The following is a 24622-nucleotide window of genomic DNA, read 5'->3' on the forward strand; positions in this document are numbered from 1 at the left end:
CATACTGTGGAGTACGCCTACTCCTTCTAAATAACACTTAATTTGGCCTAATCGCACTCAAATATTCACAACCACCTGCAGAATGCATAAGATTTAATAAGCGCAAAGACCCTAACCACACATACTATGGCGCCGAGAACATTCCCAACTCATTTAGGCAGTCTCCGAGATCCCGGGAAAGCCATGGCGAATCTAGCAACTCATCATCTCTCCAAATTGCATTATCACAGAAAAACAAATTAAACAATGAAACTCCGTCCTAGGGCCCCTCCAAGGGCCAAACCGTACTCTGCTACCAGAACTGTTAACGCGTCCGTCTATGTTAATTTATACACATCAGGACTCGTTTTAGGCCGATGAATCTTTGGACCCAGTGGTGAGACACCGCAGGACGACACAACTGATCAATATATCGATTAATATGTCAATAACTTTATCAATAGTTAGTACCAAAATATATCCCACTTTAGACATTAATAAACCTTTGGCGCAACCATGACCTTTCAGTCATGAATAATCACACCTTAATGAAGTTTTATGAGTTTTATTCCCTATTGATTACAATCTAATAGCAAATGCGTCAATCTCAAAATCAAGAAGCAAATAAGCATAATCACAAGATGACAATCATGATAGACTTTCAATATTGAAAAGATCAGAAACATAAACAATCAGTTGGCTATAAGCAGATCGTAATACATAGAACCTTCTAGAGATACAAGTTCAGCATAGCACCAAGTCAGTCACGTCAGTTTGTCAGTCGAAATGGATGCCTCATATAACCTCTAATTAGCATTAGCATGTTGAATTTCATGCAAAACAATTTAGAACATCAATTTGGAAAAACATCTAATTAAGGTCTCTAATTAAAAACATACAGCAGTTGGTACCTAGAAAGAAAAGCAAGTAAGTAGATTTCATTAGCAACATTTATCATTACCCTCCTCAAGATAGGTCAGCATACAGGATCAGTCTTCGTCTTCAGGACATCAGTTAGATCACCGTCAGTCTATCTAAGTTAAAGGCAAGGGTCACTTTCCTCATAAGGAGAAAAGTGTAATGGGGCAGTCTATGGGCAAGGATGGTTTTATCTAGGTCTCAAATCACCAAATAGAGTGTCAGAGTTTCGGGATGCAATCGATATCATTCCCTACCTAATGTTGTTTGTCTCCTGTGTCATGGGTTTTTATCCCTTTTTCGTAATACATTCCCCCAAAATTCTATTGGTCAGTCTATACACCCCACCATTGGTAACCTATCAAATTATACATTAAGTAATGCATTTTGTCATTTCTTGATAATTCCCTAATTTCTAATTGGTCTTCATAATTGACGTATTTTCGTAGGTGGCTCATCCGGGGTTACTTCATCGACTTTGCACATATCAGGTCAAAAGTTCTCTTCTTCTCGCTTCATCGTCCTTGGAAGTGTCCATTAATGTTTCGAAGTATATATCTGTTATGCTAGAAGCTACTAACATGCGGATGGGAGAATTGGAGGATGTTGCAAACTAGGGAAGAAAAGAACAATCGCTGGGTCATGGTCTTTTGCAAGTCAGTACACTGAAGAGACAGAAAAATACGCTTTAATATGAGAGCTACACAGTTTTCCTTGACTCACGCTAACTTAAGATATATGGTTCTAACGAATGTAGTCTTATGTGTTTTAATGTGCACAGCTTTGCCAATCTATGAACGATTATTTCTTACAGTTGACATTAGTTTACACACATGAAAATCCTTTACGTTAATGAATATGTTTCAATGAATATTTTATTTAATGCAGCATTGTTAATCATAACATTTCACGTCTATAATATGTAATATTAAACTACGCCCTCTCACCATCATGCTACAGCCACACAGAATACACCAATAGTCAGATGAATGGTCAGTTGCACTGTCTCACCTGTGTGTCATTAAAGGTATTGACTGATAACTGATGTTCTGTTGTCCTCATCCTCCGCCTCTTCATCCTCACTGTCCTCAGGGTCTACCGCTGCCACAAGGGCATTTCCAGTCTCTTCCTCCTGCAGAAAGGGTACATGCTGTCTGAGGGCCTGGTAGTGCAACATGCATCATGCCACTACTATCTGGCAGACCTTCTCGGGTGAGTAGCACAGGGATCCACCTGTCAGATGGAGGCACCTGAACCTGGCCTTCAGGAGGCTGAAGGTCCTCTCGATGATCATTCTGGTTTGCCTATGTGCCTCATTATAACGTTCCTCTGCCCCTGTCCATTCCGCACAGGGGTCAGCAGCCACCATAGGTTTGGGTAGCCAGAGTCACCTGCAAGTATTGAGGGACAACATTTAGCGTCACACAATGCTATAGGGATGACATCTGAAGGCATACACTAACATACAGTGGGTGGGGACCATGGCTCACCTATTAGCCACACCCTGTGCCTCTGTAGTTGGGACATCACATTTGAGATGCTGCTATTCCTCAGAACAAAGGCATCAGGCACCGACCCAGGATACTTAGCATTGATGTAGGAGATGTACTGGTCTGCCAGGCACATCATTTGCACATTCAGTGACTGGAAACTCTTACGATTCCTGAACCCCTGTTCATTCTGGCGGGGGTGGGGGACAAACGCAATATGTGTTCTGCCAATTGCCCCAATGTGTCCCATTGCATAGAATCCGTCCTTCACTGTAGCAAAATCTTCCACCTGGGGGAACGAAATGTAGCTGCACATGTGTTTTTTTACCAGGGCAGACAAAACTCTTGCCAGCATGATTGAGAACATTGGCTGTGACATTCCTGCTGCCAAGCCCACTGTCACTTGGAAAGAACCAGTTGCCAGGAAATGGAGCACTGATAGCACTTGCACAAGAGGGGGGGATCCCAGTGGGATGACGGATAGCAGATATCAGGTCTGGCTCTAATTGGGCACACAGCTCAGTTATTGTGGCCCAGTCGAGTCTATAGATGAGTATAATATGCCTGTCCTCCAGTGGGTGTGCTGCTGTGACCTGTGTCTGGAACCTACCATGGCCCTTGTTTCCAGGAAAAGGACCCCTGCCTTCACTTCGGAGGAGTTGGAGCGATTGGTGGATGGGGTCCTACCCCAGTACGGACAGCTTTATGGGCCTCCAGACCAACAGGTGAGTACACTTTGGGCATGATGCATTTGGGAAGGATGCATGGAGATGTGTGTGCAAGCATAGTGTCATCGGGGGGGGGAAGTCTAGTGGTGGTGTACATGGTGTGTGCTGGCCGATGTGTGTGCCAATGATGATGGAAACGGGATTGGTGGGCCATATGTGTGACAGGCTGTATTGTATGTGTACTGGTGTTCTCCTGTCTGTATTACCTCTGCAGGTCAGCGCCCATCAAAAGAAGGCGTACTATCGCCAAGGACGTGCAGACCCTGGGGGTCTATGGCAAGAGGAGCACCCACTGTCAGAGACGATGAGAGGACCTGAGATGCTGGGCATGGAAGACTTCGGAGGCCCAGCTGGGTGTGACCTCCAAACAAGGAAGGGGTGCGCGTCGGAACCTGACCCCCCTGATGGCCCACATACTGGCGGTGGCCTACCCAGAGCTGGACGGGTGCTTGAGGGAATCACAGCAGCCACAAGCCTATGGTAAGGCAGCATGTAGGATCAAAGTCCTTTACTGAAAACAACAGGTCTTGCAGACATCGCATGCATGCTACCTAGACTCGACCTAAAAAGAGTAAAGAAAACTGTTGCCACAGGTTACCGAACTCCGAAGAGTGCAGGTTCCATATATGCCATTACTATACATGCCAATACACCCTCTCCTGCTTGAAATTACCTCGCCCTCAATAGAAGTCTAATGGGGAAAATACATTCACCCTATTTTTTTTTTTTAATATCCCACTTTCCACTCCTAAAATGTTGGTATGCATGCAATACACCCGACTCAGAAGAGAGATTCACACTTTTTTGTGCCGAAAAGGGTTTTATTTTGGTTGCCTGTGGCATGTTGGGTATTGTAGTTTCTACCTGACTGCTGCTAATTCCATAAAGTAAGTTAGGCATAACCTGAGTCGCCAGATTTAACATACAATAAACGTGAAAAAATAGTTACAAAACCCTAGGCTGTCCTCTTTCGACGTCACGAGCAGCTAAGTATAAACTGGAGGAATGCTTTCCGACGGACGTCGCAAATGGGTGGGACCAGCTGTAAGACGCCTTGTTAGAATCAGGCAAAAAGAAGAGCTAGTGCATTAAATTCTCCTACAATACCATATCACTCCTCATGTATTTGTGCTGCCTGATCCCCTCCCAGCAGTCTCAGGTGACGCGCGCACCACCTGTGCCACCAAAGGGGCATGCGCAATATTGAGAGTTCAATTATCATGGGCGAAACAGTACTCCAATCAGAGTTCGTAACTGAGACCGTCCATACCTACACGCCCCTTTCCGGTCTTCCAGTCCGGGTCCAGCTTTTCCCTAGTCCGTGGAGCGTGAGCGCGCGCGGAAGAGAGGCCGGGCGGATGCGAGACCACTTCTTGCGCGTGACCTCCACCCTGTGTCCCCCGCCCTGCGGTGACGTCGTCCGTGGAGCGAGCGGGCGCCATTTTGAAAGTAGTGGTGGAGGAGGTGCTGCTGCTGCTGGGTGGCAGAAGGTAGGACAGCTAGGAGGGGCGTCCTAAGAGAGACGGCGAGGAAAGAGCTTTGGAGGGCAAGAGGAGAGGCTACCTGCTTTTCATTTTGATGCACCTTGAAAGAGATACATTCTGAGAGAGGGACAGCCCGGCAGTAATCACCCCGGAGGAGACACTCCTTAGGAAACGGGGACGGGAGTTCCCGCTGCGCTCCCCGGCCCGAGGATCACCAGCAGAAAGAGGAGGAGGCCGGGTACCGAAACCCTCAGCCCCGCCCCTGGTGCGGGGTCACCGTGCAGCAGCAGCATGGCAGGTATGGTGGCTTTGCGGGCTGCAGTGTGCAGGCGGGCCTTACATATATGTGTAGACAGTCGGTGAGGTGCCATCGATGGGGTCTGTGTCAAGGGTATGAGGAGGACTTTTGCCCAGCAAGAGCATGGGGTGAATTTGTCATTCTTTCAATAGTTTGACGTGTGCACACACTCATGAAATGACCTGTGCCTACATACAGAGCCTCGGTAGTGCATAGAGAGGAAGGAGGCCCCCTCAGGGCTTGGGCATCCAAAGATGGATGTGCTGTGAACAGTCAGTTAAGAATGGACAAGAGATGGCCTGTGCACTTTTAAACTGACTTTCGTGACCAGAGATGAACCTGTGCTCAAAGGCTGATGTATCACGATAGGATGGGCACACGTTTTCTCTAGATACTTCCCTTGTGTCCACATTAGCGTTCTGCCAAAACATTTTATCGTAGTTATGTTATTCTGCGAGTGAAATTGTATGTTTATTGGTTTACAGCATTTACTTCTAGGGTATCATGTAAAATCTATATCTTCGGAAATCTGGTGCTGGTCCGAAAATTACGACTGTTGCTCAGACTAGCTATGCTGCTTCAGGAGCGATCTGCGAACTACTTACTGAAGATATCCGACAAATAGTTGCTCCTGTTCTTATTACTGATAAACTTGCCTTCATCAACCTTACAGATATTCCTTTCTCCCGGCCAAGCGTGAGATTGACGTTGATAACGCCGACCAAATGGATAACAATTTCCTTTTTTTTTTTTTTTTTTTTAGCTTTGCAAAGTATCCGCGAAGCATCTCGTACTGACTCGACTTTCGGGGGTAATTTGTAGTCTTGTGCATGAGACTTCTACAGAGTCAGGTTTTAGGCAGTGGAAGCATTGTTACACCTGGTTTTTGTAAAGATCTAGTAGCATTAGAGCACCCCGTAGTGTTTGCAGTCCACGTCTAAAGATAAAATGTAGTCTACTCTCTTCCATGCTGTTGAACAGCTCCTTTGAGCTTCTTACAATAAGAGTCGATACCCTTACTTGGCTTTCTTACCAATGATGTATCAGAAACGTGTGCCACAAAGTGGGCAATGTGCGTATAAAGCCTTGACATATACTTCAAGTTGACTAGACACTTAGGAGCTACATAATGAATGTATTTCTGAGAAGGGGGCCCACATAGACTTTTATGTATCTTGGCACTAAATATTGCTACCCATTGTATTCAAAATTTGACTACGACTGTTCGGGTAATTCGATCAAGATTGCAGTATCCTTGAGTGCACGTTGGTGTCTTGGTTGCAAGAGCAATTTGCAAACCAATAATTTTAAAAAGATATTTCAGGTTCACTGACCTTGATGGAAATACACTGGGCTGAATAAAGCGGTGTCAAAACAGTGAGTTCCCCGAATAAGTACCTAGTATAGTTAGGCAACAACCAGAAAAGATGAGAATTTAGTAGTCTTTTGATGGAAAGAATGGTAAAATTGTTTTTTTCTTTCAGAGCCTCTGGAGAGAGGTTTAAAAAATTAGTGGTAATTTATTTTCGTAGAGGATGGGAGTGTGCTGGTGGTCTGGAGAACTTCTTCCAGTGTGGCGCGTTGTTGGTCTGCTTTTAAGTTGTTGACAAGATCATACCGAAACATGAGAGGATGAGCTGCACATATCAGATCACTGATGGAGACTGAAGGGCCTTGAGTGGCTTATAATCACCCGTCCTGGATTTACAGTTTATTCTAACGGGGTGGGGGGGGGGGGGGGTGTTGTCCCGATAATTCCAGTGTTGAAGAAGTAACAGGAGTGATTACAGGAACTTTGTGGAATTAACCACATAAAACGTGTTGACTTCTTCATGCTTCTCTGTTCCACGTGGATAATTTGCCTGTTTGAAGCACATGACGCCTCTCGTTTGGAAGGCCATTTGGTATTTCCGCTGAACTCATAATTTTAGTTTGGCCTATGTGAGCGCATCTAACCTTATTTGTTATCTGCTAATTTACTTATAAGGGGGCGCAATAGTGGTTCGGTGGACCTTTTTGACTGCGCTTAGTGATTCCACCTTACACAGTCCTTAATCAAAATCTGATCAGCAACAACATAACATGAACAACAAATCAATTTTCAAAGACTTTGAATCAGTAATCTCTACGCCCCAGGACCTATGTGGCCAAGAATAACCACGCCTGTTAGTATAATTAGAAAGTTTATTTCCCTATATTTACAGTGCTAAATATCACGTAGATTGGTCTCAAAACCAAATGATAAGCATATACAAACAACACAGGCTGACCAAAGCGTGGAAAGAATCTCAATTTAACTAGAGCATTGATAATTAAACATTCAAGAGTTAGTGCAAATTAATAGCATCAATAACTGAACAACAGAGATAGCATACATCTAGATTCGACATGTTAAAAAAAATTGATTCTTAGTTGATGACATTTGTAAGCACGTGACATTTTAGCCCTCCAATTAGAATGGCATGTTTGGACTTCATGCAAAAAGTAATTCAGTCAAAAGTTAATTTAGAAAACACCTAACTAGGGCTTTACTAAATAGTGGTAGGTACCTAGGAGAAGAATAAAACATTTAGCAAAAGCAATAGCATTTCATTATACCTCTCCTCAGTAGATCAGCAAGCTGTGATTTCTCTTTGTCAGTTGGACATCCGTCTGGTCGGCTTCAGGAACGGGACAGGAAAAGGGAATGGGTCAGCCACGGTTGGGCTCTCAGTTTACTGAACCGTTTTAGAAACATTGTACTAAGTACCCAGCATTGACGACATTAACTCAATTTCTCTGAGGATATTTAAGGGGAAAAGACATCTGGAACTGCGGTGCTCCATGAACAGGACTCAGACAAGAATAGAAAAGAATGGTTAACTGCTCTGCAAGGTATAGTCTGAATATACTAAATTCCCTAAAGTATTTTCTCCCACCATCATTGGTCAGGAAATCGTGCGTTCGCAGTAGGACCAATAGTCTCTAAATCTGAAATATAACTAGACAGTCTTTCACATGTCGATGATTGGCTCCTCTTCTCCCATTCCCATCGTCGGCTTCGTGAGGTAACTTTTATTGCGCATTACGGCGGAAAACAGTCAGTACAACCATTGTCAGCTCCTGAGAACCTTAGCTTCTCACGCATCAGAATTACAGTGTGTCAACGTCTAGTACAGAGCATTACAGCAAGCATTTCTCATGAGAGAGTTTTTAAGGTATCTGTGTGAACAATGGGCAACATTAATTCTCTGCTTTCACAAAACATTTATGAGCATTTATTTATGCCATGAAACTTAACACGAGTCTTGGTCGACTAGGCCCAAAACCCCTATACTTGACTATTCTCTGCAAATACGTAGTATTAATACGTTATGACCCACTCATTTATTTTATTCTACGCACATTATTATTTAAACCGGAAGTACGAATTCTTGTCATATGTTATGGTGGGCACATTCTTTTCTACGGTTAGCCTAATTCATGTAAATTCTTAACCATTAATCAATGTGAATTTATTTGTAATTAGTTCAGCTTTCACACCTGTGAGATGGCTGATGAAACGCTTTTCATGTTTAGTTCATCTTTGTACGAGGGGTTAAAATTATGCCTGAGTGAGACAAAATTGAACCCTGGTTTTGTGAACTAGGCATTAACAAGTTATTTGCATTCAGGTACGAAGTTTTGCCAATGGGAACCACAGTGTGAATGTCTCTTGTTAACATGTTTTTTTTTTTTTATGTATTTATTTTTTAAATATCGTTTGCTGTCCACCTGTTATTGAGCAGAGACACTTCTCTAAAATAGAGAAAGTATGCCAATTGGAAGTGCAAATGCGCAAAGCCAGACCAGTCTGAACATATTTAGACCTCACAAGAGATGCAACTTGAGATTAGTGGGAAAGTGAGAAGGGGGCTCCTATCTGGCTGTACGTGTCACACTTTAGATTTCATTTAGGAAAAAAGTGATTATTGGAATGTTTACAATCTGTCTAAGCCACATGCCGTCACTTGGATCACATTCTAGTCAATCGTTTTTTTTTTTTTTTTTTTTTTTTTTTTTGCCCACTGCGCCTCATCAGACAAAGAGCAGCCTTCTGTTACCACTTTTGGCCCTTCTGTGATAGGCACTGTCCTACACAAGCACCTACAGCGTTTTTTTGGCATTTTATGGGTCATCTCACTGAAGTGCAACTATAGTACAATGAAACAGCAATTAAGGGACCCACATCTGGGTATACCCATTGTAGTTGGTGCATCTCACTTAAAAAGAAACTATGGACGGAATACTCTTTTTGGCAATGTACTGAATACGGCAACCTGCGAAGCGTTCTGGTGTGGTTGCTCAAAGGTGGAGCATCTGGTATCCTTCTTTAATTAGGTCTCAGTTACCGCATACCGTTGCAGAAAACCCTTGGAGTCTTTTCCAGTTATATATTTGAGCCATATTAAAACTTTTTGCTGCATACTTATGTGGCACATACATTTTTACTGCACTGCTTAATTGTTTTATTCAGGCTCTGATAAACCAACCAAGGGTTAGTTGTGTCTCTGAGAAGAAAAAAAAATACATTTGTCAAGATGCTTGTTATAATATCACAACTGTGGCACACATCTCTGGCATGACTGAGAGGCATGGAACGAAAATAATTATCAGAGGCAGCCATGGAGTGGCAAATCTTCTATAGACCCCAATTGCAAAAGCTTCCCATCTTGCGTTTTTTATTTCTTGGACGTGGCTTGCAAGTCTACCAAAATCGTAAACGCCCTAAGCTCAGCATTTCAGTAGAGTACACTCTTTATGCACCACTTAGATGTGGTTGGTTTCTCCAGTGGAAAAAAATGATAATTTGCAACATAGTTTTTTGGGTGTTGTGCTTCCTGACTTGGTGGTACTAAAGTGAAAACTGTCGGTATTTTACCACAGACGAATTTGCGTGATTTGCACTTTATTAGGTCACAAGATGCAGTTTTTGGCTTTTGCTACTAAACAGTGTGATTGTACAATTACGAAAATCTAATGATTGAAGAGTAAATGTCAGTGACTCCCACACCATGAGTTTTGCGCTAGATTAATCTATATATTTTACATGTTTCATGCTTGTTTCTTACACAGGCATATTGTATGTTTAGTGTGCAAGCAATAACAAATATTTTCTGTGCAACAGAGTGGTCCTAGTTTTAAGCTTGCAGCAAAACTTGCTTTCCCACTGGCTACTTATGGTGTTAGATACAGGCGTTTTTTTTCCGATGTAAGGGTTTACCATGAGTTTGTAAAATGAACCAGTGGGTTTGAGCGAGCAGATTTCTTTTATGTTATTGAAGGATTAACCCGTGGATCTATAAATGTTACTGCTACTCTAACATATGTTTTCTGGACCTGTTTTAAATGTTTGTCCCTTCTAAAATGCTGTCAGATTCACACCAGTCATTTAGACATTGTGCTGCCTAGACTGTGAGCACTTTGTATGATTGCAGTTTATTATCAATAAGTCAGTCAAAATACTTTGTTCGGCTACCATAGCCATCAAAGACACCAAATCTAAAAACATACGCTTAAATACAAGCAATACAAACAATATATCAATAAAACAAGAGACGCTGTAAAAACAGTTCAGAGCTGATAAATTACTGGACTTGGTTAAAAAAAACAAAAAACTTAAGACTGCAGAGCTGGATGAGCCCTTGTGCCTCTTCTGAGTCTAAGGGGATTACATATGTAGCTAATTACATCATGACAGATTAACTGTGCCCAGACCCTGCAGGAATGTTATGACTTAATCTAGCCGATCTGGAGTTTTTAATGCGTAAGATCGGATATAAGAATTGTGCTCGGGGGTAGTGTAAAAACTATAAAAAAAACTTAAAATGGATAAAAAATTGCTGGCAGATGTTATCACAAGGAGAGCAGGGCAGGGAGGAAAACCAGCTGCCCTGTTGTGGGAAAGCTACCAGGAATTGAACTGTGCACATCCTAAAACGAAGTGGGTGAAATCTGTGCTTCTGGTTGGGAACCCAAATTAAATATAGTTAAACGCGTTCAATAGCTGTAATCGCCATATGGTAACGAACAGTATCCATGGCCTGAGACTTATTTATCCTTATTGAGTTCTTGTTGGTTTGGAAAAGAGATCGTATAGGGGGCTTCGAATTACTATCAATTTCACATGGTGAAATTAATAAATGAGGAACGCCAAGATCTAGGATGGATTTGCTAATATAAGCTAGCCAAGCAATAGTGATCTAATTTAATGTAGTCTGTGAGGACTTGGTGGGGGAATTTAGTAAAGGGAATGCTCCAAATGTCCACCCACAGTAAAAGTGTTGCCATTTTGATCACATCCTCAATATAAGGGAGGCCAACCTCAGCGTGGGCAATAATGTTGGCAGTACTTCTATGGACTGCTAACAGTCTGCTGAGAAATTTGTTTTCAATAGTTTTTAAGCATCCGCAGGCCACATACCCCAAACTCCATCCCTGTAAGTGCCTACAGAAAAGCATTTAGCATTATAAAGGGAGACAAGTTCTTTGGTGGGCTTTTGATGGAGTCTCTTAGCAAATTTAAATATGGCGTCAGCTGCATTTTCCATTTTGAGCCCTCTCGGAGTCAAAAGCATATCCCATTTAAAATTGATATCCAACATGATCCCAGGATAGTTAAAATTTGTGAATTCATCAATGGTAAACCTGCATGTTCTAGTATTTCTAGAACCATAGGTCATAACTTATGATTTCTTATGATTGACCCTTAGCTTCAAGTCCCTCATGAACTCATTAAAGGAGTCCAGCAAAAGCTGATGCTCATTTGAAGTACACGACAATAGCACAGTATCGTCTGCGCAAAGGAATACAGACACTGACCAATCTCCTATCCTTGGCAAGTCTTTCCTTTTGGCCTGCTGTAGTTGGTCCAAATAATTAATATAGAAGAGGAATAGAAAAGGAGCTATAATGCAACTCTGTCTAACCCCATTATGAATCTTGAAAAGGGACGTGCATTCCCCGTCAGGACCATGATGAACTTGAGCTTGAGTGTCCCAATGCAAACCCTTAAGGAGTTTTGTCAATGAATTATCTCCCCCAGCTTTGCTATTAACGTTTTAGTAGTGTTAAGGTACTTCAGGTGTTAAGGTCAACCATTATGTATATGTTATAAATCTTTATTCGGCTATAAAGCCATAAAAACACTTAAAATCATTACAGTATGAAATATGTACTATCAGTTTGTTAAAATTCAGTCAATCGACATGCCAATAACTAAGATGTATTTGTAGTGGTTATTTTGGTGATATACCACCATACGGGGCAATATCCTCACAAGTGCCTAAAAAAAACCAACAAATATTTTATGCACTATAAACTTAATGGGGACATTAAAAATAGTTATCTAACAATCACCAAAAGATGACCCACTGTACTTGCACCGCTTTTTTTGCCTAGCCTGCCACATACGTATCAGAAAGTGGGAAACTGTAAAAACTATGGGATGCCTAGTGTCACTTTTCAGGATTCTTAGCACTGCTCTATAATCCCTAATAGTCAAGTTTTGACATAGTGGAAGAATCCATTTCCCACTGTATCCAGAATAAGCTGGGCAAAAGAATAAAACATGCTCCACCGTTTTGGTATAATAAATATACATCAAGGTTCACGTGATCAGATTTATATAACCTAAACATTTTGATGGTTTAAACCTTTTTAACTTGAACTAAATTAACATAATTTGCTGTCTCAGCTAACTTTGATTGTCTGGCTTTAGCCAAGACAGATACACCCATATGTACAGGGTCTTTCATTCATTTATCATCCATTGGTCTACTGTTGTCATTCACATTTTGCACCTGCCCACCATTGCATGGTACAGGGGGTCAGCCCACTTCAGCAGCTGGATTACCTGATTGACTCATTCTGTTCTTGCACAGTTGCACAGTAGTGTCCTTCAGTGTCAAGGAACACAGGTGCAATGTAGGCTTTTACATAAAAATATAGATTTTAGGCTTTTGGACAATGCATTAAATGCTGTTGGGGAACTCTGACCAATATCTAAACCATACACCCGTTGGGCAGCACAAAGCTTCTTGCATGTAACACACATTGAGGTGGGCCATTCAATCAGGCTAAATCTGTCTTCATGAAGTTTCTGTTGATAAATGGCTCGGATGCACAAGGAAAGAATACCTTTCACTAGTGGACAGCTTGGTAGGTGCGTTTTTAGCATAGATGGGGGTAGGATGACAGGTGGGTCTGGTGATCCATGCATTCTAGGATTTTTTAAAAATGTATTTTTAATTCTGCATGTGGGCCAAACATGGTTGTAGGGAGTGGGGAAATCTGTGCACTGAAGAACGAGTACTCCGCCAGTGTTCTTGGATGCATTGTGTGGCTGTAATCTGTTAAATAGGTTTATTCTTTGGCGTTTTCAATAGTGCTCAACGATCTCTTCTTAGATTTTCATTCTTTTTTACAATGAATGGCACACCTAATATTTTTAATGATAATCTCCCATTTTATGTAAATTGCCTTTCAATACGTACATTATTGCTCACTGCTTTTTAGTACAGTATTTTCTGCGCTATCGTGAACATTTCTCTCTGACAGCCTTTTAGTGGGCTTGTGAGAGCTAGTTGAATCCTCCTTGCAGATTCAGATGGGGGTGCCAATTACCTTGCCATTCAACTTGAAACGTGTCTGATTGTTCCGATGATTCATCATTTTGCTCCTGGTAGTGATGTTTTTTTAAGTTTTCTCTACCATTGGTCTTTTATTGAATGCCATCATTTATTTCAGAACAGTTTTATTTATTTTGTGCCTCTGTCTTCTATCCCACCGCTAACCCATTCATTATTTGTTTTAATGTAAATATGCACTTGGTTGCGAAATAGTTTTTTGTATTTTTTTTTCCTTTTTCCTTGCATAAACACAAAGTACAATCTTTGTTCTGTAGTACTAAATCGTTGGGGTATTTTGATTTTTGTATGAAATATGTTTCGTCCATTGGTATTCAGGTAAATTGGAAAATATTTTCCTGGTAGATAGATGTCAAGTTTGGCGAAAGAGAAGTTGTATTCAGCAGTAAACTTTTTTTTTTTGTCAGTGTTGCATAGCTGTTGGTGTGGTTCGGCAGGTGTTTGGATACTTGCGATTGAGGTGTCAATAACAAACCCACCTTTAACCTATTGATGAGACAAACCAGTTGCTAATTGGTGTCCTTTTTCTCTTTAGGTGCTGGAGGAGGGAACGATATCCAGTGGTGTTTTTCTCAGGTTAAAGGGGCAGTAGATGACGATGTTGCAGAAGGTACGTTCTAATCTGGCATATTTACCAGTCTGAGTTTGAAATTTATTTTTTGCAAGGTGTCTGATGGATCAAGACATAAGTGAACTGTATATTCCTTACTTGAAGTGGTCACTGCAGAACCTATCACCCTGGAGTAAACCATGTCAAGTAACACATTTATCATGTGTAGTGTTTTCAGGTTTCATTTTGTTGGCCGTTTACATGCTATGGATAGATACTCTTTTGTTTGTTAAAATATTGAAGGGGGCCAGGGGGCTGCAGTGTCTCCTCGGTTCTACTTTTGTGTGAGTTGGGAACCCTTGCAATTAACTAGCATTTTGCTTAAGATCCTAAGTTTGTCTTGTTCGTGGAGCATCTACACTACTTACTGTGGTAGTCTGTATATATACTTTGTTTATGTGCATGGTGTGGTGGGATGGAGCAAAGTGCAGCAGTTGGTAGAGGGATCTGAGAGAGGTACCACTTGTATTGCTCAGTCAACTTGTATATTTAAAAAATACTTTCGAATATGCTCTTCATTACAGTGGTGATGAGGGGGAACAGAGTTGACAGGATAAATGATCAGCTACATTCTATAGTTGAATTGAAGTTGGTGAGTTGGCTCTTCCAGCCATTGCAGTCAACCAGTATTAATTGATGCATACCTGGCCAGCAGTCGTCAGCACAAGTTCTCTTTAATTTAATGTTATATCCACGTGGCAAGCAAGCATGAGTGCAGGTTTCTCTAGTTGCTGAATCCTCTTTCAAAGGACGTCAATGATAATTTCTAGAGATATTGGATTGTTCATTCACAGTTAAATTGACCCTATCAGTCAGTAATATTGTTGCCAGTGGCATCTGCTTGATGGCCATATTGATTTGGGCAGGTTAATGATTCAAGAAACTTAAGGACTGGGTACTATTCAGGATAGGTATCTTCAGTGAAAGTAGGCAGTGACTAGTTCCACCATCTGACTGGTTGCACTGCTAAAAGTACATCGTCAAAATATGCAACTTGTTTCTTCCATTCGGGACACACCGCATATATTTTGACACCTCTGCGCTTGTACTGCCTCTTTAGCAACCACATCTGTTGTTAATATTGCCTAGGCCTTCCGTTTTCAAGATCTTTTCATCTCAAGTACTGTATTAATGGCTAAATATCTAATATGTTGGATTTTCAATCATCACCGCCATCTCACTTCTCTTTTATTACTTTTATGAAAAGCAACAATGTAGCAATGCTCAGCTCTGGTGCCTACAACCTGGAGGCTAGCAGTGAGTGCTTGTAACTTATCAAATCAAACCTCAAGGACTACCCCCCCCCACACATATAAGCCCCCCACCACTACAACATATTATGAAGTAAATGGATATGCCACCACCAATTTTTTTTTTTTTTAACAGACTAAAAGGAGAGCGTGGCCTCCGTGAATTATATGGCATACAATATATACAGCTCAGGTACTGGACAATATCCCTCTGTTAAATTGCATGCACAGAGACCATTAATGCCATTTGAGAAATGGATTGCCTCAAAAGAGAACAGATACCTGGTACAGGGGTGTGTAGTTTAATAAAATATCTACTTGTCCAGGGGACAGGTTGCTTCATAACTACTTATCTTGTAACAAAATCCACTTGTCCCTTTGATGCCATGTAGTACGGTGACAAACCATGGAAGCAACCTCATTATATAAGGGCTCTGATAATAGCCTCCCTAATTATGCCAGCATTTCACAGCAACTTAGCAAAATGTTTTTTTTTTTCCCTTATTGCATTTTGGTAATGAATGTTTTGATTTTCAAATCAAAGAATCCTCAATCTTGCTTTCAAGCTTCTGCAAATATTTGCATCTCATCAAAGAGCATTCTGGGAGCATTATACGTAGCCTTATTGTTCAACTTTGCAAACATTTTCAGACTGGAACTACTATCAGTAGTGCTGTCTTGCTTGCTGCAATTCCTTAGTGACGCTCGCCCTATTAAAGGCTTTGCATTAATGAACCATAAGTACAAGTTTGAACAGCATTAACATATGGACACAAATGTTACCTTTACTGTAGACCATGCCCTTCCCTGTTCCACAATGTGGTACAGTAAACTGGCAGACAAAGGGTTTGTGCTGCAGGGGGTTGGGCATGCTTTTACCAAGGACAAAATAAACATGCAAGCTTGTTGTCCTTGACCCCAAACAATATGTCGTGGACGTCGGGCTATAGGAATTCCACACACCTGTGATATCAGAGCAATATGCTGTTTTACCAAAACCTCCCTCACAAGAGAAAAGCACATGACTGCCACGGTGCAAAACAGAAGGAGGGTGAACACTCACACGAGAAGGAATGAGAAGACATCTACCGCCAGGCAAGATATACAGCACAAAACACCTCCAGTACAAAGACAGGCATCAGGACAGTTTCTTACTGGTACGTAATTCCCGCATGAATACAGCAATTGTGACCTGAACATAGTAAAGAATGCTGGAGGGATTGTGGGGGCACCAGCATCCTGAAACATCCACTTTAAAATTGTCCAAATCTGATCCGATAGTGGGAGTGTCTTCTGGATGACAGACACTCCTTCAGTGCTCAGGATCCCACATTTAACCATATATATTCTATTGGCCCTATCCAACTATTTAACATACCTGTCATAATCTATGGGAGGGTGGTCTATAGCTTTAGCTCTAGGAGCGGCACATCAAGCAATCTTCTCCACCTGGGGCTCAAACAGGGTTCCAGATGACACCACCTGGCTTCAGAAATTGTGGTATCTACTGGACATGGAAAAAGTGTCAATTTTCCCAGAACTTAAATTGGAGTAGTTCCGATAGGTCTGGGCTCCCCATGACTTCAATTCTAACCTCCAAATTTAATGATCCAACATGCTCTAAGTATCTTAAATTACTACACTCACTCCTTACTCTGTTCAGGAGTACAGCAGATTCTAATCACTAACTACGGTGTAGCAAGTGGCTCGGGCGTAAAGGCTTGACTGCTACTGATCTCACAGTGGAAGTGGTGGTGGCATCTCCATTCACTACATAATATGCTGTAGAGGTAGAATCCCCAATATTGCTTTGAAGCTTCTGCAGATATTTGCATCTCATCAAAGAACATTCAGGGAGCATTATACGTAGCCTCATTGTTCAACTTTACAAAACAATTCTGACTGGAACTACTATCAGTAGTGCTGTCTGGCTTGCTACGACTCCTTAGTGGCGCTCATCTCAATAAAGGCTTTGCATTAATGAACCATAAGTACAAGTTTGAACAGCATTAACATATGGACACAAATGTTACCTTTTACTGTAGACAATGCCCTTCCCTGATCCATAATGTGGTATGGTAAACTGCAGACAAAGGGTTTGTGCTGCAAGGGGTTAGGCATACTTGTCCCAAGGATAAAATAGTGTTGTCTTTGACCACAAACAAGATGTCCTGGATGTCGGGCTATAAGAATTCCACACTATTCCACACTGTTGACTGGGAGCCATCAGAAGATATTGCGGAGCATGCATGAGGTGTGGAAGCAGGAGGATGAGACTGCATTTACATGTTTCTTCATGGAAAGCTTGCTGCCAAGATGATGCTGAGGTTGTGGTCTTGGTCTTGTGATGGGGCTAGTTCAGCAGGCCACAATGCATCATGCCATGGAGAGGTGTTGTTTCCCAAGATGAGGGCCTTCATCTTGTTGGTGTTGAGCTTGAGACAGAGGCCCTTCATCCAGTCCACAATCTTCATCATACATCGGTAGAAGTTAGCTCTGGTGGTGGAGGGATCTCTTGACAGCAAGATGTGGAGCTGGGTGTCAGTGGTGTAGGAGATTAAGTCTGTGTGATCTGACGATGCTGGCCAGGGTGGTGATGTACGTGTTTAAGAGGTTGGGCTGAAGAATGATCTTGGGGGGGAGGGGGGGCAGCAGATGGTCATCTTGGGTTCTGAGGTCAAAGGTGGGGGGGACTGATTCTCTGGGTTCTTCTGGTGAGGCAGGAGACGGTCCATTTGATGGCGTCTTCCCGGATGGATTCTGATGTGGTAGAGACTGATCAAGATGTGATGGAAGACAATGTTGAAGGCGGCTGACAGGTCCAGGAGGATGAATGCTGCCATTTTGCCGCGGTGCAGGAGGGCCCTGATGTCAGTGGCTGCGATCAGGACTGTCTTGGTCCTGTGGTTTGCTCGGAACCTGAATTGTGAGTGATCTAGGAGGTTGTTAGGTTTCTGGTGTTCAGTGACTTGTTGGTTGGTTGCATTTATGTGAACCTTCGCTGGAAAGTAGAGCCAAGAGAGGGACTGAGAGCTCTTGAGTTCCGCTGGGTCAGTGGATGGTTTGTTCAAGAGTGGTCTTACTTCAGCATGTTTCCAGTCCTCATAGAAGGAGACGGAGGTGATGGAGGTCTTCAGGATTTGCTTGAGCTTGTCGCCAATAATTTTTCTCCCAAGGTGGAAGACGTGGTGGGGCAGGGGTGTTCCTGGGTGCACTTAAGTGCACAGAGTTCATGATGGAGATTGTGGCTTGAGTTGAGAGGTTCCCAGTGGGTGATCAGGTGTTCGAGGTTTGTGTTTGTGGGTGTGAGCAGGCTGATGTTGCAGATGGCGGTGGGTTGGGGTTTGAAGTTTTTGTAGACGATCGAGATCTTGTGTGTAAGATTCCACCAGGGTCTCACACAGTTCTTGGGAGGTGGTGCTATTCCTGGCGGCTGCTGGGTTGGAGAACTCCTTCACGATGGCTAAGAGATTCTTGCTGTGGTTTGTTCTGGCTTCAATGCGGTCTGCTGGGATACTCTTCTTTGTTTCTTTTAGGAGGCGGTGGTACTGGTCGAGTAATGTCTTGAAGATGGCATGGTCTTCGGTCTCTTTGCTGGTGCGCCACTTCCTTTTAAGTTGCCGGCATTTGCGTTTGGTGGATTTCAACTTTGTGGTGAACCAGCTGGCTCTTCTGGCAGGTCCATTGGATTTGGCTGGCTTGGCAGAGGCGATGGTGTTGGTGCATTGTGATTCCCCTGGGAGACATTCTTAGTGGCCTAATATTGGTTAGATACTGTGTCTGGGAGGTAAGAATTTAAAGACTTGTTCCACTGCCCCTCTGATATCTTCTTCCAGTTTTTGCACGTGGAGCTGGAGGAGGAAGAGGAGGAAGGGGGGGGGGCGTGTAAGGTGCCAGGTTTGGTAGATCCTGAGATGCTTAAGTGTAAGGTGAGCTGAGAGATGTGATTGTACTTGACTTTGTCACTGGACATAAAAATGTTGTTGAGCGTGTGTCCTGCAATGTGTGTAGAGTTGGTGAAAAGTTGCGTGAGGCCGATGTTGCTCATACTTTCCAGGAGGTCGGTTGTGTTGGTGTCATTGAGGTTGTTTAGGTGGAAGTTAAGATGTCCTAGGTATATGTAGTGCTCAGAATCGATGGCGATTGGGGCGATAAGGTCAGGGATGGCGCTGCAGAAATTGGGGCATGGGCCTGGTAGACTGTAGAATAGGGTGCCTCCGACGCTTTTGCAGTTTTTGTGGAGTTTGAAGTAGAGATCGGTTTGTCGGTGGAGGTCGTGCAGTGCATTCCACATGGAGGCAGGGGTTCAGCCAGGTCTCCGTGGGGAAGATGATGTCTGGGGTGAGGGATGAGATTGTGTCTCAGATATCTGTGGTGTGTTTGCAGAGCAATCATGCGTTGAGTAGGATGCACTCTGGTTGTACTGTGGTGGTGGTCTCGGTCTGCGAGGTGGATAGAGTCGAACTTGTGGTGTCTCCGGTGTTGTTGGTTGGTTTGGTGTTGCCAGAAAAGAGGCAGCAGTGACAGGTGAAAGGCCCTACTGTCGATTGTGTAGTTGCAATGCAGCTGCTGTTATTTCGGCATGTGGTGTCCAGAGATCGTTCTGCAGCGGATTGTCTGTGGGTGGTAGGAGGGCCGGCGTTCCTGGCGCTGGATGCGGTCCAGGTGCAGATGGGCTTGTCTGTGTGCGCACGCTGCATCCGTTTGCTGCACAGTCAGGCTGAGACCTCCATTAAGTAGGTTCTGCGAGTTGGAATGGTTGCTGGGAGGCAGTGGGCGGTCCCAGCAGGAGGGGGGGGGGAAACAGTGGGAATCGAGGGGGGTTGCTTTGGGGCACACAGCACCACAAACAACAATCAGGCAATGCAGCCACAACCTAGAACACAGCAAAATAAAGCACAGGGTGGGCAAGACAAACGGAAAACACCAGGGAACAAAGCAGCAAACGACAGGGCAGCAAGGGAGCAGGACACAGGGGCGTGTTCTGCTCCCCTTGCTTGTGTGCTTGAAGTGAATTGTGTAATTCCAGAGGAGGGAGTCAATTGGGAAGAATCTGAACAGGAGTATGATGTAGTATAGTGTGTACAGGATGCAAAATTTCATACTAGGGGATGTTGGGGCTTTTGCAGCTCGTGGAGTGGTCTCATCTCAAGCAGAATGGGGGAAAAAGTGATGGCAATAGATCATGAGATGGTGTCTGTAAAGAAATGGCTCCCTGTTGCAGTTACCCCCTACTTTTTGCCTGATACTGATGCTGACTTGACTGAGAAGTGTGCTGGGACCCTGCTAACCAGGCCCCAGCACCAGTGTTCTTTCACCTAAAATGTACCATTGTATCCACAATTGGCAGACCCTGGCATCCAGATAAGTCCCTTGTAACTGGTACTTCTAGTACCAAGGGCCCTGATGCCAAGGAAGGTCTCTAAGGGCTGCAGCATGTCTTATGCCACCCTGGAGACCTCTCACTCAGCACAGACACACTGCTCGCCAGCTTGTGTGTGCTAGTGAGGACAAAACGAGTAAGTCGACATGGCACTCCCCTCAGGGTGCCATGCCAGCCTCTCACTGCCTATGCAGTATAGGTAAGACACCCCTCTAGCAGTCCTTACAGCCCTAAGGCAGGGTGCACTATACCATAGGTGAGGGTACCAGTGCATGAGCATGGTACCCCTACAGTGTCTAAACAAAACCTTAGACATTGTAAGTGCAGGGTAGCCATAAGAGTATATGGTCTGGGAGTCTGTCAAACACGAACTCCACAGCACCATAATGGCTACACTGAAAACTGGGAAGTTTGGTATCAAACTTCTCAGCACAATAAATGCACACTGATGCCAGTGTACATTTTATTGTAAAATACACCACAGAGGGCACCTTAGAGGTGCCCCCTGAAACTTAACCGACTGTCTGTGTAGGCTGACTAGTTCCAGCAGCCTGCCACACCAGAGACATGTTGCTGGCCCCATGGGGAGAGTGCCTTTGTCACTCTGAGGCCAGTAACAAAGCCTGCACTGGGTGGAGATGCTAACACCTCCCCCAGGCAGGAGCTGTGACACCTGGCGGTGAGCCTCAAAGGCTCACCCCTTTGTCACAGCCCAGCAGGGCACTCCAGCTTAGTGGAGTTGCCCGCCCCCTCCGGCCACGGCCCCCACTTTTGGCGGCAAGGCTGGAGGGAACAAAGAAAGCAACAAGGAGGAGTCACTGGCCAGTCAGGACAGCCCCTAAGGTGTCCTGAGCTGAGGTGACTCTGACTTTTAGAAATCCTCCATCTTGCAGATGGAGGATTCCCCCAATAGGGTTAGGATTGTGACCCCCTCCCCTTGGGAGGAGGCACAAAGAGGGTGTACCCACCCTCAGGGCTAGTAGCCATTGGCTACTAACCCCCCAGACCTAAACACGCCCTTAAATTTAGTATTTAAGGGCTACCCTGAACCCTAGAAAATTAGATTCCTGCAACTACAAGAAGAAGGACTGCCCAGCTGAAAACCCCTGCAGCGGAAGACCAGAAGACGACAACTGCCTTGGCTCCAGAAACTCACCGGCCTGTCTCCTGCCTTCCAAAGATCCTGCTCCAGCGACGCCTTCCAAAGGGACCAGCGACCTCGACATCCTCTGAGGACTGCCCCTGCTTCGAAAAGACAAGAAACTCCCGAGGACAGCGGACCTGCTCCAAGAAAAGCTGCAACTTTGTTTCCAGCAACTTTAAAGAACCCTGCAAGCTCCCCGCAAGAAGCGTGAGACTTGCAACACTGCACCCGGCGACCCCGACTCGGCTGGTGGAGACCCGACACCTCAGGAGGGACCCCAGGACTACTCTGATACTGTGAGTACCAAAACCTGTCCCCCCTGAGCCCCCACAGCGCGCGCGCCTGCAGAGGGAATCCCGAGGCTTCCCCTGACCGCGACTCTTTGAATCTAAAGTCCCGACGCCTGGGAGAGACCCTGCACCCGCAGCCCCCAGGACCTGAAGGACCGGACTTTCACTGGAGAAGTGACCCCCAGGAGTCCCTCTCCCTTGCCCACGTGGAGGTTTCCCCGAGGAACCCCCCCCTTGCCTGCCTGCAGCGCTGAAGAGATCCCGAGATCTCTCATAGACTAACATTGCGAACCCGACGCTTGTTTCGACACTGCACCCGGCCGCCCCCGCGCTGCTGAGGGTGAAATTTCTGTGTGGACTTGTGTCCCCCCCGGTGCCCTACAAAACCCCCCTGGTCTGCCCTCCGAAGACGCGGGTACTTACCTGCAAGCAGACCGGAACCGGGGCACCCCCTTCTCTCCATTCTAGCCTATGTGTTTTGGGCACCACTTTGAACTCTGCACCTGACCGGCCCTGAGCTGCTGGTGTGGTGACTTTGGGGTCGCTCTGAACCCCCAACGGTGGGCTACCTTGGACCAAGAACTAAGCCCTGTAAGTGTCTTACTTACCTGGTTAACCTAACAAATACTTACCTCCCCTAGGAACTGTGAAAATTGCACTAAGTGTCCACTTTTAAAACAGCTATTTGTGAATAACTTGAAAAGTATACATGCAATTTTGATGATTTGAAGTTCCTAAAGTACTTACCTGCAATACCTTTCGAATGAGATATTACATGTAGAATTTGAACCTGTGGTTCTTAAAATAAACTAAGAAAAGATATTTTTCTATACAAAAACCTATTGGCTGGATTTGTCTCTGAGTGTGTGTACCTCATTTATTGTCTATGTGTATGTACAACAAATGCTTAACACTACTCCTTGGATAAGCCTACTGCTCGACCACACTACCACAAAATAGAGCATTAGTATTATCTCTTTTTGCCACTATCTTACCTCTAAGGGGAACCCTTGGACTCTGTGCATGCTATTCCTTACTTTGAAATAGCACATACAGAGCCAACTTCCTACAGTGTCTGTCAAACAATTCCGTGTGACAGTTTGGTCAAGTGGAAATTAATTGGTTGACAATTGTATTGATTTTGAAAAGGTGAAACATGAATTGGCATTTGCTGGTAATGTATTGAAAAGTGGAATTATGTAGAAGGGTAATAGATTTGGCTCATGAAGGAGTTAGTGGCATGTCTAGAACTAAGAGTAAAACTTGTGAACAATTCTGGTGGCTTGTAATGGACTCTTATGTGTTGTTGAAATTCCTGATTGGCTTTGGGGAGAAATTAAGTGGTACGAGTGGTGGGAAGTATCAACACCGCCATTATAATGACATTTTTGAAGATATTTGTGTCAGAGAAGGGTATTTCTCTTGAAGTAGTCACAGATGATAGGGTGCAGTTTGTATCTGGAAAAAAGGCTTTCTTGATGTCATTTGGCATTAAGCACACCACAGTTGCTTTCTAGCACCGTGTGGCCCTTGGTGAGGTGGAGAGGTGTAATGGATTAGTAAAGGCCTCAATCCAATTAGCTCTCAAGTCAGGGTGGTGTTGGAGGAGAACTTTGAAAGCTACACCTGTTTTATAGGGGGACTCCTAGTTCTTTGAGTGGCAGAAGACTATTTGACTGCTTGATAAGGTGGAAGCTGATGGCTAAATTGACTCCATAGTGGTTGATAAGACACCAGCAGGTAAAATCTGAGGTGTATGATGGTGTGTAGATAAAAGAATGTGTGAAACGATATCTGGAGATATGGAGAGATCACATGTTGAAGCGCTACAGGAAAGAGAATACTGATTCTGACCTTGTGGTAGGAAGTTGGACTGGGAATAGGAAACTGAAGATAGTTACCAAAGGATACTCATTAATGTGTGTGTCCGAACAGGTTTTTGAATTCATGAGGATTGTCGTGGGAGTTTGATGAATGAGTATGGAACGTGTAGAATATTTTTAGTACATGGGAAGCGCAGGAAGATGGTTGAGCATGTGAAGGCGAGGATAACATGTTCATGAAAGCTGGTGATAAGGCATTAGGCATGTTTTCGGAAAAGGTGACAGACAGGTATTGTGTGACGTGGTAGAGCAAGGGATATGGAAACCGAAATGGAGGGCAGAACTGCAAACAGGGGTATTTGTACAAGGTTAAAAAGTCTGCCGGTCCAATGTCGTGATTATGTGATGAGTTATATGCAATGACGCCCATAACAATGGATATGTTTCATTTTCTTGAGTTTTTAACTGAAACATTGGAGGAGTGTATATTTTGTTGTTGTAATATAGAGGATCTGTGTTTGTATGGATGCTTTATGTATATATGTGTGTGTGTGTGTGT

The 24622-nt window shown here is 43.9% G+C and overlaps 1 protein-coding gene and 1 long non-coding RNA gene across 2 annotated transcripts in view; one reads left to right on the forward strand and one right to left on the reverse strand.

Moving 5' to 3' along the window:
- Positions 1–551: 551 nt before the first annotated feature.
- LOC138265946 (uncharacterized) lies at positions 552–4359 on the reverse strand. Its single transcript, XR_011199442.1, has 3 exons — positions 4223–4359; positions 1909–2288; positions 552–1510 (listed from the first exon to the last, which is right to left on the reverse strand). It is a non-coding gene; the product is annotated as an uncharacterized lncRNA (long non-coding RNA).
- A 189-nt stretch (positions 4360–4548) lies between these two features.
- The window catches only part of PPP2R2A (protein phosphatase 2 regulatory subunit Balpha), a 422643-nt gene continuing 402569 nt past the window's right edge, over positions 4549–24622 (forward strand). The window contains exons 1-2 of the mRNA XM_069214156.1: positions 4549–4897; positions 14099–14173. Coding sequence (XP_069070257.1) covers positions 4891–4897; positions 14099–14173 — 82 coding nt within the window. The 5' untranslated portion in view covers positions 4549–4890. The remainder of the gene's footprint in view (positions 4898–14098; positions 14174–24622) is intronic.

This window comes from Pleurodeles waltl, chromosome 11 (assembly GCF_031143425.1).
Source record: "Pleurodeles waltl isolate 20211129_DDA chromosome 11, aPleWal1.hap1.20221129, whole genome shotgun sequence".
Lineage (NCBI taxonomy): Eukaryota > Metazoa > Chordata > Amphibia > Caudata > Salamandridae > Pleurodeles > Pleurodeles waltl.